This window comes from Rhopalosiphum padi, chromosome 2 (assembly GCF_020882245.1).
Source record: "Rhopalosiphum padi isolate XX-2018 chromosome 2, ASM2088224v1, whole genome shotgun sequence".
NCBI classification, from domain to species: domain Eukaryota; kingdom Metazoa; phylum Arthropoda; class Insecta; order Hemiptera; family Aphididae; genus Rhopalosiphum; species Rhopalosiphum padi.
This window is the reverse complement of record NC_083598.1, coordinates 63,447,499-63,466,172: the sequence shown is the minus strand read 5'-3', so window position 1 is coordinate 63,466,172 and position 18,674 is coordinate 63,447,499. Positions and strand designations below refer to the sequence as shown.

The 18,674-nt window shown below is 27.1% G+C and overlaps 1 protein-coding gene across 1 annotated transcript; it reads right to left on the bottom strand.

Moving 5' to 3' along the window:
• Positions 1–579: 579 nt before the first annotated feature.
• LOC132919031 (52 kDa repressor of the inhibitor of the protein kinase-like) lies at positions 580–912 on the bottom strand. The gene has a single exon (XM_060980383.1). It carries the CDS (start codon positions 910–912, stop codon positions 580–582), a length of 333 nt encoding a protein of 110 aa, XP_060836366.1.
• Positions 913–18,674: the final 17,762 nt, after the last annotated feature.

The window sequence follows — 18,674 nt, the reverse complement described above, 5'->3', positions numbered from 1 at the left end:
TTTTCAACTTCAAAATTCCTTGCAAATTCTTGCGATTTTGATATATTTTGTAAACATTTGAACTATAAATGCTTATAAACAAAAATTGTGACTAAATGCATTTAATGACCTACTTAATTTAAATTATTTTATTAAACATTTTTTTTTTATATTAGTTAAAAACAATTATAAATGATATAAACAATAATATTGGGGTAGTGATAATTAAATTACACACACACGCACACATAAAAATATTTTCCTTATAGCTACAACAATTTAAAATTTAAAATACGACAAACTAATGTAATTAAAAATAAGAATCGTCAATCATCAGCAGATCTAAAATTAATAATTTTGTAAATAAATAATTTAGAATAATGGTCAGTAAACTCAGGGCCGTAGCTGGAACAAATTTTCGGTGGGGGGAGGGGTTAAATCAAATAATATTTTCATTTTAAGTATAGTTAAAAAAAAAACTAACACTTATTTAAAAAAATCACATTTTACTATGTTAATACATCATAATTATTTTAAAGTAAATTTATATTATATACAATTATTAATTTAAAAAATATTTTATAGCACAAAATCTATTTGTCAATTTTTTTCTTTGGCGAAACGATCATTAATTTCGGCCGGATCGATATGAATTTGCCTATGAACACTCAAAAGAGCTAAACCTGTAAGTCGTTCTTGGCCTGATGAGTTACGTAAATAGTATTTTAATCTTTTCATGGTTGAAAATGTACATTCTGGCGTAGAAGTCGAAACTGGTAATGTGGCTAATAGCTTCAAAAGAAAAGATATGTTTGGAAAATAATCATAATTACATTTAATATATGCTTCAATGGCTGAATTTGGTTGGTCTTTTTCTCGTTTGTTAGACCATTTTCTTTTCCAATGTTGAATTTCTGTTGGCAGTACTTCCATATCCAGAAATTGAGAATATATTTCGAAGTCGTTTACGTCTATTTCAAATGTGATGCATATTTTTGGTAACAACTTGTGCAGTGAAGAAATTTGTTTTTTGTGATTATTAAACCTTAATTGAAGTTGTCAATGAAATCGTCGAAAAAAGGAATAGCTATTGTTAGTATATTATATTATATATATTATAGTAATATTAGTGGGTTACACAGTGCGCACAAAACAGATACTAATTTGTACTAAAATATTTGTACTGGTATACTTATTTAATGTTCACGATAAAATTATTAATAATGTTATAACTGTGTACTGACACTACGGACAATATCATGGAGTTTTTCGAGATAAAATGACAATTGACAATGCGATCGAAAATTTATTGTTCGATAATATATTAAGTATTTATAGACGTTTCGTCTGTCGACAAAACTTCTTTAATCTTGTATGACTTATCTATATATATTATAATAATATTTTATTACCTATATTATAGAAATCGCCATCAAACATAGTAAAGTTATTATATTATTAGGTACCCAAATGGTAAATTATTATAATTAAGTCACTTATATAAATTAAATTTATTAGTTGTAAAATATTTCGGGGGGGTTTGAACCCCTAATCCCCCCCATATACGGCCATGAGTAAACTTAACCATCATCTAAAAATACACAATTTAATCATTTATCAACCTTTTAATACTTAATATTAAAACTTTTTAAATTTCCGTTTATTTACTAATAATAAATTAAAAATATTACATTTGCAGTCGGCTGAAAAAAATAATTTAGAGTAGGTAATATAGTAGTATAATGATATAATTATGTTCACATAACACCTAATAGACTCTAAATTTGAATTGATTAGATAAATAAGATATATCCATACGTTTCAATAATCTCTATAACTCTTTTGTATACATTTTTAAAAATTTAAACAATTAGATTAATTTTATTCTAAACCAATGTGAAAAAAAAAATTAAATTTGTAGTTTATAAGTAACTTTAATTTTATGTATCTTTACTAAAGCCTAGTAAAATGTTAATGACGTGTCAAAAGAATACCGTATATTATTGTTTATTAGTAATAAGTCATAACTTATTTATATACTACAGCTTTGTTATTTTACTGAGTATATTTAAATTAAATGTAGAGCAGATTTAACATTTTTAAAATTATAAACGATATAGTTTTTTAAAAAAAAATTCAGACCCTATAATTTTGTTACATATATTATATTAAAATTGTGTACAAGTTAAAAGTAAGAAACTGTGTAATTTATTTTGGTCTCTAATTAATAGTAAAATAGGTATCAAAAATTGGATTTAGATTCTAGATAATTTATAACAAAATCTACAAACCATTACATAAGAATATTAATACGGTAAAAATTAAAAAAGAAAATAATTCTACATCAATAAATTTTATACCAGCATCTCTTTGACCTGAAAAAAACATAAAACGCAAAAAAATGTATAGGTTAAGATTCTTAAGAATGAATATCAATACAATAATAATTAAAATAAAAAACAATAAATATGTTTATACCCTCAAAATCGGCGAGATAATCTTCAAATGCGGTAGCTGGAATAATCAAAATTGAAAGTACTGTGATTGTGATAGTTATAAAATAATTCATTTTAGTTAATTTTTATGTACAAAGAATAAAAATTATGTGAACGTCAGAACGTTAAATAATGAAATGATAATAACATTAGGTACTTCTCGACTTCATTTATAAACAATTCTTTCTTAATCCACACTACAATAATTAAAAATAAACAATTAGCAAATATGTAACAACAAATATACTATGACAACAAAAAATGATTCATTACTTGTCTTTTTCTTGTCTTGAAATATACTTAACCCATTTTTAATTTCTTTTAACACACTTGTAAACAAAGCAGTATTTATTTAGCATAACAATATTTAAAACTAGGTTAAAGGACCATCCGACTAAAAAAATCAATAATTATTTTATTACCATAAAAAATAGAATAGAATCTAACTAAGATAATGATACAACTAAAATTCGTTGATGACTATTCGTTCGCTAGTTATTTTGGGTAAATAGTAAATGGTTAATTCTCTATTGTATGGTAGGTATCAATATTGGGCTTCCGTAATATAATAACTATATATTACATTTGAATTCAATGGTATTTCATAGTGTTTGAAAGACGGTTTTGATACAAAATGGTTGATATACATCCATTATGCGGATCGAATTTGATAACTACTAATCTGTTTTAGAAAACAGTAAGAGAAGTTATATAAGTACAACATAATAAAAAACATGGTTGAAGAAAATATATCCAAACATGTAAATTTGAATTATATATCTAATGTTTTAATTCGTAAAAATGATAAGGTATCACGACAAAATGGTTTAATCAGGCAATACAATGAATATCTGTGTAATATAGGTAGATATACATTTTTCTTATTTACATTTCATTTTTTTAGAAAATTTAAAATTCAAAATAAAAGTTGCAAAGTCCGTATAATTCAACAATTGAGAACGTATTATATATATATACATACTAACATACTCTAAAATTATATACTCTTAAAGGTTCATAAATAAATATATTATATTATTTTGTATGTTTTTATTTTTTCTTTAGAGAGAGGACATTTTTATCAGATATTAACTAATAATTTGTCATACAGAGTAACCTCGATAACTCAAAATTCAAGGGAAATGTAATTCTTTCGATTTAAAACTTGTACGTATAAAAGTTTTAAATTACTATACAGTTATAGTTAATACATATCGACGGCTAACAGGCAAACGGCCGTATCCGCTTCTTTGGACGTATCCGCCATAGCAATATATTAATAAGGAGCAAAAAATAATACATCGAATAAGCCCACTCTAGTGGTTCTAGCTACAACTATCCCTAAGTTATTTAAATATTTCTTTTAGACGTATCCACATTTTCTTAACGCCGATCCGCCTTTTTGACAATTTAATTGAAAGGTATAAAATAAATTAGACGTATGCACCATCATATGGACGTATCAGCCATTGCCCATTAATGAATAATACCAATGGACGTATAAACCAAATTGGCGGATACGTCCATTTGAACTCCAGTATGAACTAACGATAAATCCTAATATAGTGACAAAAAAACAGATGGTCTTTAATTTTGGTAATAGTTGTTTTTATTGTAACTTGAAAATCTGACGTGTTATAAGCAAAAACAGTTGAAGGGGCGCACCACACTCTGAAGAGGGGTGGGGGGCTACGCACAAGAGGTAGGTGTTGGGACTTTTGGTATGTTTATTGTTTATAAGTAAGGTATGAACTACTCATATTATACCAAAATTCAGCTTTCGAAAATTGTTTTTTAGTATATTATAATTATATTTTTGATTCTTATATTTTGTAATAGTCAACAAATTGTTCAATTATATCGTTATTATATCGATATAAAAAACATTGTTACTTACGATAATTATTAAAATTGTTAAAATAATTTAACGTTATATTAAGTAAAATTATCTGTTCGTTAAATTTTGTCATAGGTCATTTTAAGCGTATGATTGACGGTTTATGCTTTAACACAATAAAAAAATGATAAAAAATTTTATTTTTATATTTTTTAAAAATATAATACTTATCGCAACATATATATATATTAAAAGTAAGTTTATTCCATGGTAAATTTTATGGTCTTTCATTTTGGTAATAGGTATTTTTATTATAACTTGAAAATCTGGCGAGTTATAAGCGAAAATAGTGAAAGGGGCGCACCACTCTTTGAAGAGTGGTGGCGGGTGGAGGGTTACGCACAATAGGTGTCAGGACTTTTAGTATGTTTATAAGTAAGATATAAACTAAAAAAAAAACCAAAATCCAGCTTTCGTGGAATTAGTTCCGAACTTTTTGCTAATTTGACTGGACTATTATAGTATTTTCGAGTTGAGTTAAATAAAATTCACGGTTTTTGAGTTTTTAGAATTATTTAATTTTATTACTGTGCCCACATGCCCGACACGTAACGATTTTGAACATTCCTGATTCTTTATACGCCACCGACTTAGGCTTACTCTTCTATAGTGCTACGATTATGCGGAGAGGCAATGAAGCAAACCTGCGGTCTTGGATCACCTCGGTTCTACGAATAGTTAAGTTTCGTTCGTTTAAGGGGAGGAAATTATTTGAAATTTTTATTTTTCAGAAATTTTGTTCACGAGTTCCGGTGTATAGTTTTGAACCCGTATCGCGAAACCTGGTTGATCGGTTACCATTATACCGTACATATACCACTATATATTATATTTTTGTAACACACGTGTAAATGTTAGCGGTAATGTATATAATACGTTATTTTTTTAAATATCTAAATTATTATATACAATTTCTAAATTTACTCGTATATAAATATAATATATGTAATATACAAATTACACTGTTTTAATAATTAATATATAAAATACTTATTGGGTTTTCACTAATGTATGAAATTTATATAATTAAGTAAATGACCGGGACTGGAATAGATGGCATACAAGATTGGTTACCGTTGTCGTTTTATTAATAAAAATAATAACCTAACACTGGTACCTATAGGTGCACAAATCATCTGGACGCTGGCACCGGCCAATTAAACTTTCATTGCAATTTGATTGTGATTGCTGGATGACCACCGCCTCGCACCGCGGCCCTGATACTCTCTATGCAGTCCGATCGTTTAAGTCTGACGTACATGGTGTGTATAAATAAACAAAATCATACACATTTTAAAATGTAGAATGAAAACATTTTCGATTTGAAAATAGAATAAAATTACTGCTTTTGTAGGCACATCTCGCTATACCCTTGCTATGCCACTCACTGGCTATACCTATATAGTATATAATAATATACTTGTTTGAACCAATAAGGCAGTCAATATAGTATTCTAATTAGTATCACCTGCGCCACCACCCTATAACACTATCATAATCATATACTGGAATAGCTGGTCACACACGCACTCGCACGCAAAGTATTTGATTATTATATTTATTTTTGTTTAATTATCTTTATTTGTAAATTATATAATATATAGGTATTAAGAATAGGTGCGTTGCACATACCGGCTCGTTGGTGCGCGCAAATTAACTCGGCCGTCCTCCCTCGTACCGTACGTTGTCACGTCAGCATCGGCGTATGCCAAAGTATTAAATCAGTGTAAATCGACATTTTTTTAGTACATTCAATTTTTAATCTGAATGTACAGATTCAATGAGCGGCACAAATCAAGCCAAAAATGAAGGAGGGTGGCGGACTAGATCAGTAAGCAGGGGCTGGTGCCCATGGAGAAGAACAAGCCGGGGCCCTCACACAGATCATCAAGATTTCAACCATCACCATGAAGGGGAAGTAGGCCGGAACACAAGTCTACTTCAAGCACTCACAAGAGGTAGTGCAAGTCGACTTACACCCCACAAAGCACAGACACCGCTACGAGTACACCGGCGGTTTGGAGGGGGAGTACGACACGGTACGCAACGGTCGCTAGTAAAAGGTACTGGAACCGCAGGGACCGGTCTACGCCTTATCAACCGCCACCACGGGCAACGACGATTCGACACGCGCCGACTCACCCCTCACGCTGCAAAAGCACAGGGTGGGACCGGAAGACAAGTCGGTCCGGACGAGTACCGGCCGCCGGCCGTCTCGCTCTCTTGCGTGAACCGGCTTACCGACGACGGCGACAACGTCGCATGGTCGTAAGACCGCGTTAAGTATAATTGTGTATTCTCTTTTATGTCGTCAACACCTGACCTAGTGACATTTAACAACTAGCTATTTTGTATCGTTGTTTATCATCAATAAAAATACACCGTACAAATAGTGAAATTCGTGTTGTTCTTTTATACACTCAAAACTAGGTCTATTAAACAGGTATAAAAGTATAAATAGTAATGCATAGATAAGGTAAATAATATATATTACCATTTTATCTTGCTAAATAAAGTATTAAAATATACAATAATTAAAAGTAAATTGTTTATAATATATTTGTAGTGAGTCATAAATGAAAATAATTTGGACCCAGAACAAATTTATAGCACCGATGAATCATGTTTATTATGGCAAATTACATAGCATACATTGGCATCAATTCACGAGAAAAACTCTGCTGAGAGAAAAATAATTAATATTCATGCTTTGTGCTTAGAATTCTGAATTTGAAATATTTTACTTGAAATTTTTTATTGAAGCATTTAAAAACTGAAAACTGAAAACTTACTTCATCTATATGATAAAGGTTATATCACTGATCATCGACATTTGTTGTACAATTTATAATCAATTATTATAATGATTGTTGTATAATGATAATGTTTTAAGATATCGAAATAAAAAACCGAAAGAAATTAATTAGTTATTCGAAACCTAAAAAAATAAGCAAGTGGGTAGGTACGCTCTGCTGTATAGTAGAGATGGAGAGTAGGTCACTATAGTCCCTATAATGGATGTGTTAAATTTTAATGCAATGACGGGTATCATTGTATACGAAAAACGATTCTGAACGGAGATGATTTGTCAGTCAATGATAATTAGTTGGATATATTATATTATTACCTATATTTAAACTGTAATATATCGTTATTTTACGCGATTTCGTAAAAAATTAAATTTCTACGCTCATAAAATGTTTTCTATATTGACGGTGGAATTCTTTTTACAGTTAATTGAAGGAAAACTTAAGGATAACCTTCTATTGGATTTTTGATTAAAGTCGAAAATTTCAATTGTATTTAAGTAGCTTAAAAAACAGTAGGTAAAAATACTTTGAAAATTTAGTCGTAACTAGATAATCATAAAATAAACATTTAGTGAAAATTTCAAGTATTTACAATGATTCGTTTTTGAGTTACAGCAAAATCAAAAAATCAATTTTGTCGAAAAGTGGTTATGCGTAAAAATTCCTGTATTCCGTTATTTTTTCAGGATTTTTCCCGACGCTTTTGAAAACTACTGGGCATTTTTTTCTTTTGACTTACCAAAAGTACCAACTAGATGAATTTTCCTATTCAAAGATGGGCTGAAGTCAAAAATCGAAGCATTATTACTACTCCAAAACGTGATAACAGACACAAAAATAAAAAAATACACTCATCATTGTAAAATCATTACATTCATCACTCCGTTCAGAATCTAAAAGGATTTTTATGGGTTTGAAACTACTAAAAATAGAAGATTTTGTGTTCACTTTAATTTCGTTTCTATATTAATCGTATAGAAGAACATAGTTTCAAGTGATAGTAGGATAGTTCGTATTGTAAAATTATTATAAGTTAGTGCGTTTGCCGCAAATATAAAAAGCAAACACCTATTCATCACGAAAAATATAGAAGGTTTTGATGTAAATTATAAATGTTCATTTTGATTGAATATTAGATATGGAAAAGTACGTGATACCATAATAACCAATTATTAAATTGAAATAACATGAGAAATAGTACGTTTTGGTTCAATTTAACTACGCTGACGGCTTGTCGTTTTGAAATGTCGCCCCTCATTGTTGAAATTTCAAATTTATAATAAAAATAATAATTATTAAACAAAAAACAATATATCTACCTTTATAATACCTAGTATTTTATCATACTATATTACAACAATTAAACTTAATAGAAAAAATAAATGTGGTCTACATTAGTTTATTTTAGATTTAGAAAAAAAGGTGCTTTTTTCAGGAACCTTTGAAGTATAAATATTTAATAAATAATACTAAATAATATATGCAATAACAATGGTTATTTATTAACATTAATACAATTATGGCCTATTAGTAATCTGAATTTGAGACCATTATACACATAAAAACAATATACTGTATTTTAAAAAGCAATATTTAAAACTAGGTCAAGAAAACAAATAAAAATGTATGAATAGTAACATTAATATTAAAATAAATACTTGTGCATAGATTAGGTAAATAAGATATATTACCTTCGGCGCCTTCGAAGTGATCGAGTGAAAATCGTTTCACCGGGAATTCGGTCCCAGACAGCAATACAATATTATATATATATGTTAACAATATTTGCTACGAACACTAAAATATTTAAAAAATGTATTTTAAATATGTGATTTAAGTGTTAACAATAATGTAATAACATTGTGACAATAACTCGTGGCAGAAAATGCAATATTGTTACATTGTGTTCTTTTAGATATTTTAACAATATGTATTACAACACATTTCTAAAATATAGTCTAATAATATTTCAGAATCAAGTAAATTAAAAAATTATAGAAATATTGGTTGAAAAACATTGTAAAAATATTTATTCTATTATATTCAATAAATATATTGTAAAAACATGTATTTTTTTCAAAAAATTTTACCAGATTAAATAAATAATAATCTATGTAAATTTTCATTGAAACTACACATTATCAGGGGATGCTTAACCTCTCCCAAGACATTCATGTGTACCACCAAAAATCTTTTTTCATGTTGTATGTATAGAACTGCTACATACATTTATAATGCTTGTTAAACGACTGATCTACCATAACCATATTAGTTAATACTACTCAAACTTATGTTCTTATGCTATTTCTTGTATATGCTTTTCATACTATCTATGACATATTATATCCTAGAATTCAGCTTCACAGACTGAGTACAGTATAATAGACTACACCCACTTATTCACCTATAATGGTTGTGATGACTTGGTCACGTATTAATTTTATTCGTGTTTTCCAAAAACAATATTAACATTACAGCTTTGAAGTAATTGACACGTGAAAAAATTTAATTTTTTTCAAATTCATTAGAGTTCTTCAGAATAATAACAATACAATTTAAGTTCAGGTTTTAAAACAATTATTAAAACATTTTAATTTATTTCACATTAATTACTTTTTATTTTTATTGAAATATTAAAACAAAATACATTTAATATCATTAAAAAATTGTTCTTTATTGGTTATCTTTATTTTTTTAATAATGCAATTATTGGCTTGAACTTATGGCAAGTGATATTTCTATTTCAGGAGTGTTTCCAAATTTTGAACAACGTCGTACAACTTCTATAATAACATAAGTTATTTAAAATATAAAATAAATAATATAATCAATATAAAAATATAAACTCACCAAAAATTATTTTGCAAGAGTGTAGAGATGAAAATTTATTTTTGCCTTTAAACCCGATGTATGAGTAGTTACGCAACCAGTTATCCTGAAATAATTTTTGCATAATTCTTCTGATTGTTTCAGGAATAGTTTTTCCAACAGACAGTGATAATTCAGAAACCTGAAAAATAATCAAATAATATAAAAATAAATGTTTGTTATTACATAATAGGTTAAATGTGTAACTTAATGTTGATAACTTATGACTTTATCTCTATGCGTAGAAGACTCGAGTAATATTTCAAAATTCTGTAGAGTTTCTTCATTAAATATAGGGATGTTTTCATTGTTTAATACATTTGTTGCAATCATATTTGTGTTACGTATCACACCTTATTCTAGGATATTATTAATATTTTCTAGCATTTTTTGAACAGATTCGGATACATAAGATAAATGTTTAATATCATATTTTAAGTTAGTAAATTATGTTTTTACATATTCTTCAAACCCTTGAAAAATTAAATAAAAATTAAGTATATTAGTAATAGAAATCAACTTATCACATTTAATTATTTTATTAATAAATCAATAAAATATTTAAATTATTGTGTAAGCTTATTATTTTGGTTTCATAAATAAATAAAATTATAAAATAATTTAAGTAAATAACTCACTTTTAAAATCGTTTAGATTTACATCTGCAGAAACATTGATATGATCTTTACTTAAATTGCCTGTACCCAATTGTATTTTATTGCCTTTATCTCCTAAGAAAAAATAATTTTAGGTTGACTGATAAGTTTATATACAATTAATATAAAATTATATCAATGAAATTATGAAAATAGTAATAATTAATAAATCACAACAATACAATATAAACGATATAGATTAGTATAATTTAAAAATATTAATAAATTTTTTTTTTTTTAAAGTTGATAAAATATATTATAATAGATATAATTTTAAAATAAAGTATATTTAAATGTATTTTTATTTACTTGAGATTATATGTTGAGAATTTAGTTTTTTTTGTTTCTATACAACCATCAGACATAAAAAGCCTTTTTTTAACTTTATTTATAATCTCAGGAGTTTTGTCTTTGAATGCTTGTTCCTTGTTTTGGTTGTCATTTAAAATTTGAGACTCACTAACAGTTACATTAGCTGAAACTGAAGATACTTTCCATAAACCAACTGGACTTTTGATAATATCAAAATTATCATCTGAAATTGAATTTAATTGGATTTAGATATTGATTTAATTTACCAAATATAAGAAAAACTAACTCATTTCATTGATATGATTAGGAGGTTCATATGACTTATCAATATCACTGTCATCTTGATCATCTATGAGTTCATCAATATTATCTATACAAATTAAAAATAATAATTAAATAATCAATAACAAAGAATAAATAATAGTTAAATACCTGTCAACATTTGACGACGTGATTTGGTAGTTTTATTTCTTTCATTATCAATTATACGAGGCTGACTTTTAGACTGGCTGTTATTTATATTTTCCTAATATTTATTATCTATACATAACCATTACCCAAAAAATACAAAAAAAATTTAACAGTATACATGCTAAACAAAAATCTTTAAATTTAAAAGTTTGGAATAATAAAAAATGTAATTCGTTATTATGTGCCTGAAGGTACCTGACAAAATCTGAGTATTAATTTTGATTGATTTGTTTATTTTATTCTGAAATGTATCTGACTGGCTACTAGAAAGACAGTTATTTACACTTTCATAATCATTATCTAAAAAAAATTAAATATGATTAATAAATAATATATAATAATAACTTTGAATACCTAGACATGTAAAATAAAAATTAAGAACCAATAAAAAAATATAAATTAGGCACCTGAGGCAACTGGAAGACTACTAGGTTTTTTTATGTTATGTTTATTAAAGCGGCTATTAGAATAATTTTCTTCAGCTGAAGATAAGTCTGAGGTAAATTGTGCTTTTCTTGCTCTTTCTTTAGCCTCGGAATATGTTTCTAAAAGTTAAAATAATATATATTTATATAATTTAACAATATATTATTAGTTTTAAATTTTAAATAATAATTTTGGTCGATAACAATAAATTATTATCAAATAATAAGACACTCACTAATATGATTTTTAGTGTGAATTTTTCTTGCTTTAAAAAAATCATAATCAAATGTATTTGGAATAGCTCTTCTTAGGAGTAACAAGGATGCATTTTTGGTAGAAAATTCTATATTGCAACAATAACTTTTTGAAATATTGTTTTATTTAGGTTTATCAATATTCTTAAAAGATTGCCTTTGAATATTTGTTGAATGTTTTTTTTTATGTTGCATAGGTAGCTTTTTAGGTTACTCATGGGTTACTTTTTTACAAAAATGATTTTGGCTATATGATTTGTCATCTGATATATTATATTGGGTTAAAATCTAATCATCAAAATACATTTCACACACTAATAGTTATGGGTGTAATACTATACTTTACAACATATGCATACAATTATATAACTTTACTTATATTAATATAAATATTTTATTATAGAAAGAGTTATATGTTTCAAAAACATGGACATAAAATGATATACTATTGTTAATACTGTTTACTAGTCTTTTACTAGTTAAATTTATTTATATAAATAATATATATAAATTACTTTACAATTAAAATAAAATAAAAACCTTATATAAGTTTATAATATACATAGCCTTATATTATATAATATTACTATGCATTCACTAATAATATATAAATGTATAAATTACTTTATAAATTAAAAAAAAAAATATCTTTTAAAATAATAAAACCCATGATATATAATATTATAATATGCACACAAAAATATCTTTCTAATTAAAACAAAATAAAAACTTAATTAACATTAAAATAATAAAAATTTAATTTTTATAAAATATGTAGGTATATCATAATTAACTAATGGTTCAATAGTGTCATAAATGCTGACAATTTGATAAAAAAATTAGTTAAATTATTCAAGCCAAAGTTTAGTTTAGTACGTAACAGATTAAAATGTGTCAAATAATATATTAACTGTAAAAGCTAAAAGTTATTACTAAGAAGAGTATCAAAATATACAGTAAAAAAGTTAGCTCAATTTTTTAATTTTCAGCTAAGTCACCCAATAGTGATTTTGGTAGTCTTACATACCATATTGTTGAAAATATATTGTATAAAAATGGCTGGTGTAACTCGATTTCGAGTATTTACGTATTTACAACAATAAAACGCGTGTTTATAATATACATAATATGTTATCTATTCTAAATCGTTTAAAATTATTTTCCGTCCATTATTCAAAAATCAAAGTATACGATTATAATGCATAATAAAAGATTTCCATTTAAAATGCTTAGCCTAGTATTGAATGTATCTATTAATCTTACAATTATTATTTTATTTTATTTGTTTGTTGTCATCGCCTTTTGAAATAGGTAGTAAAAATGCTTATACTTTCAACTACAATATTTTTTCTGGTAAAAAAATAAATCTAGATGCCATATGTTCATTTTTACGGGGGGAAAGTGATAAGAAGAATACATTATAAATTTGTAAAATTACATTGCTTTAAGAACCAAATCTATAAGTATAATAACTCGATAAAAAGCTTGAAAATATTCAATACCTTACCCTAACCTTGCTATTATTTTACACTGATTACAAAATAAAACGAAAGTACCTAAATTATTATAAAGGCAAAGTCAACATTTTTACATATGTTTGTTAGCCTTATTTAATAATAATACATTGAATAAAATATAAAAACCAACTAAATAATATAACAAGAACAAATTTATTTGTGAAAAACTGAAAAACTGAAAAACAATGTACTATTTTCAAAAGTCAAACTATAATTTAAACTAATCCTGCATGGGCACACAGCAAAATAACCGTCGGACGAATTTCTTGGTCCGTTTCCACCACGTACGGCGCGGTACAACACGTTGAGCGGAAGTCGCCTTAAACTCGATTTCAGCTTCGCAGCTAGTTATCAAATCTGTAGATGTTTCCACATCGGCCGGTATTTTTAATCCGTTAAAGTCTTCGTCCGAAGCTCGCACGGGAATGCATTCGACCCCGGTCGCTTCGGTCGCGGTAAATGTCACGCGTATGTTTGGCGGACCCGTCAAGTCGCCGCTGCTCGCCACGTCCCCTTCTGCCGCACCCACAGAAACCGGGCGCGTCGACAACGGAGACAGCGATTGCAGCTGAATCGTATCGTCTGCACCGGAAATCAGTGCGATATTGGGCATCGAACAGTATTGCCTTTTTGTCAGACCGAAGAACTCGTCGTGTTCTTTTTCTGGTCGACCGTTTGCCGCACCACACATCACTGCGATGTTTGGCATCGAAAAATATGGCCTTTTCACCATACCACAAAACTCATGGCATACTTTCGCTGTACGAACTTTGGCGGGTGGTTCAGCTGGAACCGGCAGCATCACCTGATGCTCCGCCGGAGCAGGCAGAGATTGGGTCTCGCCGTCGGATGTAGTTATATTATTTTCCATAATAATGCTGTAGAATATTCGTTGATACGATAAATATTAATAATAAACTTTTAGAAAGAAAGAATGTGGTAGAAGACGTGCGCTTTGTAACAATGACACTATAGTAATGAATAAAACAGAAACAGATATTATGTATTTATAATACAATATAAACACTATACACATGGTTGTCAATAGCAGCAGCAGCCAGCAATAGATGTTTATAGTTTTTGTGTCCGAAATAAATTATTTTAATTATAATACGACAGGTTTAATAAAATACTATAGAGTTATAATCTATAACACATAATTCATAACTAGACGCTAAATTTGGTCATATTATGCGCTTTATGATATGAATAATGATTTTATTACGAATTATTACTGGTTTAATGTATACACATACCTGTTTATTATGAGCTATAAATTATTGCGAAAATCTATTCTAATGAGGTTTTAAAAATGTTTAGAAAGCCTATAATTAAATGAAATAAAACTAATTTGAAACTAAAAGAGTAATATAATGTAGTTGAACTTTTTTTCGATACAAAATAAAAAAGCCTACACACTTACTTTGAATCTTGATTATACTGTCATTATCTATAAATATAATTCATACATTTATCTTAAGCACCTCAATTTATAATGAATAATTATTATGACTATTATCATTCAAATAACATTTTTGGTTATACAAATAAAGCTGTAAGCAATATATTATAAAAAAAATCAATGTAAGCTATTAGCATGCAGTTATTTGTATCGTAAAATTATTTGAAGTTTGAAATTAAGAGTTTATAAATAATTAGCAAAATGAATAACGTAAGATTGATTTTTACAAATTTTTAATAATTTATATTTATATCACAATCTTAAGAAGCTAATAAGACAGATAAATATATTTTTTAATTTTGATCCATTGATTATAATCTTACAACTGTCAAGAAAATAAAGATTAAAACAATATATTATTTATAAAATATTTTTCGAAAATTATTATAATAGTTTATTTATTACATTTTAGCTATATAGGCGCAGTATAAAATTAAGGGAGGCCAATATGTTATAGGAAAAAATAGGGTCACCAATGCATATACCCTGCGATACCTAAAATGGCGCCACATAAATTCGCCTACGGTGGATTGGATGCATATCGTATTGTTTGACTGGTGCTTTTTTGTATGTAAAAAAATAAATAAATACGAACAATAATATAATATAATTGTAATTATTAGTGTCTAGCTATCAGTCATCAACCCGTGCAAATAGATACCTTGTTGAGCTTTGTCGGCCTTGTACGGCGGATTGTCATACCTCCTGATGTCGAGAGTCTAATGTTGTATATAAGGATAAAAAAGTTTATGTCGAATAACGTTTTAACACTAAAGTAAAGATTTGTTTTGGTTATTACAATGATTGTCATTGGTTAGTGGTTACAGATTATTTTAATATATTATAATCATTATATTGTAAAAATATGTCATATAAAAATCTAAAAATATGCAATAATTATTAAAATAATATTAAAAGGATAACTTACTATAATATCAAAAAGTATATCAAGACTTGCTTTGCTTTGTTAAAATGGATATTAGGTGTTAAAGGATACCGTTGGCGTTCCATAAAAATATGGTAGATCATTTATGAATGACGACAGTTGGATTGTGAGGTCTAGATTCTGATTTGGGTTATTGGGTATAGAGTGAGGATATGATTCACTAATAAAGGGACGACAATTATGTGAGCCCGTTGGAGAAAGGAGATTATGATTAATGATATTTGCGGTTTGATGGCGTTGGTTTTTATTATTCCACGTATTGTTTTTTAGATTGAACTAATTTTTTTTAGGTCAGTATGAGTTTTATACCCTATTTATAGTTAGCCGGGTGGTTTCCGTTACATAAAGCACATTTAGCAGGGGAACTGCGATCCTGAGGATTTTTTTTTTGTATTTTAAATTATCGTTTATGTAAATTGATTGATTAATCAAATTAATAATGAATTAGTTAGTTCGATCTAATGCGCTGCTATTGTAGTCAGTATATATTTATTATAAAAGTATGTGTATGAACAGGTTTGTCACGTTACTTTCAAATTAATTGGATAAGGCCAAAGCGATTCTTTGGGTTCATTAACTAGTTGAATTGAAAAATAAAACAAAAATGTCCTTATTAACTTTCTTAACTTATCAACTTTTTATCTAGGTAATGCTTATTTTCCTTCTTAAATATATTCATATTTTATATTAACTAATTTATACACAATTAGTCTTAATCATTATTATTAATACAAGAATACTTAGTTCATTATACTAAATTTCATCATACTAATGATAATATAATTATTGTTTTTGTAACTTATTTTAAAATAAATTATAGATACCTTATTAATAATGTCTACACAAATTTTGAAATATTATTTTTTATTATATCCTATTATGACTGAAAAAAATATGGATAGGAATTTATAACTGTGTAAGGGTTTGTTAGAACCCTTTACAAGGATTGCGTTGACAACAGCAGAGCATGCAATGTCGTGGTTAGATATACCGTTTGTAGCCGTAAACTGTAAAGTTTAGAAAATAGTATTCAATTATTATTTATTATTTATTATATTTTAGTCTTATCAAGGAGTAATGATTGCCAATATTCTAAGATTTCCAGAATCCCTGTGGAAAGGAAACTATATTTACCATCACATATTATGCAGTTATGATAAATATTTCGGTAATAGTTGATCACCGTTGTGATTAAAAATTGTAACGTGAAGAACAATCTTTCTGTTTGTTATTATCGGCAGATGGCGCTGCTGTTATGGTTTTTTGTATTTTTAAATTCATTAATCAGATTTCCGATTTCTAAGTATACACTATACCATGGCGGTGGTATAATTTTTTTTCTCACGAGTTCAGTGGCAAATACATAAGGACGGTTGCAAATCTAAAATGAAAAGAGAATGCTTTTGTAACTATAGCGAGGAAATTGTTTGACTTTTTTCAGTTATAACTTAAAAGTATCAAATGACGAAAATATGCGTAAAATTTATCTTTGTTTTATATGTTAGATATTCAGCGTGTTAGGATCGGGGAAATTATTTTAGTTTTTAATATTAATACAATAACTGGACGATTACCAAAATAAACCAGAATCCTTTAAAAATGTTTAATTTTTATTTTACGAAATCTTCCACATCAAAATATTTTATAAACTAAATCTATGAACCGATATTATTTTTAAAGTACCTTATCAAAATATTTTTTTTCCTTTTTTATTTTAATAATATTGTAGGTATTGCTTTGTCTTTTTTAAATACGTATAAAATATACTGGAATTATTTAATAATTAATACAAACAAAAACTTGTATACAGGAACCAAAATTTAAATCGAAACCATAAAATTAAAATGGTTCCATTCTTTTTTTTTAATGTAGCTAATATAGGTACTTAGCTCTTTTAAGTTGTTTTTTATGGCTGTGTCATGGAGAGGATAAGAATAGGTCTACCAAATAACCACTTGTATATGCTACAAATCCTATTAAATGTTGTAAAAAAAATAATAAGGAAATTGGCTTTGATAATTTGATATTATATTCAAGATTTTTCATGTTTTTTTCATACAAAAATGAATAATAAGTCAGACGTCAGTAATTAGAATCAAAAATAAATTTTTTTTTACAAATGCGGAACGCTTAAGAGTACTCATACTATCTCAGTTAACAACATGTAACCATTTTTAAAATCTATTTTTAAAAATTGAAATACCTTCTGTTTAGTTTCGCATATAGTCTATTATCACAGGCGCAATCATGAGATATTCAATTCACGCGTGTTTAATAAAATGTATGAACTAACAATAATAATAAATAATAATAATTATTATTATCAACAATAATTAGAGCCCAGAATTATATGTAAATCTATATTTTTTTGCAATTTACCAAAAATAATTTTGATTAAAAATGTTGAAGTTTCGTAAAGTGTAGAATTTAGGGTTAATTTTTTTTTCATATTTGATTAAAAACGCATATTAATTGCATATCTTTGGATAATTGCATACGTTTTGCATATTTTACAATATTAACTAAAATAGTAAAAATTGATTTTCATTCACGACATCTATTTGATAAAATACAGGTCTAA

Coding starts and splice junctions, on each gene's coding strand:
- LOC132919031 (XM_060980383.1), bottom strand. CDS start 912: ATGGAAGTACTGCCAACAGAAATTCAACATTGGAAAAGAAAATGGTCT.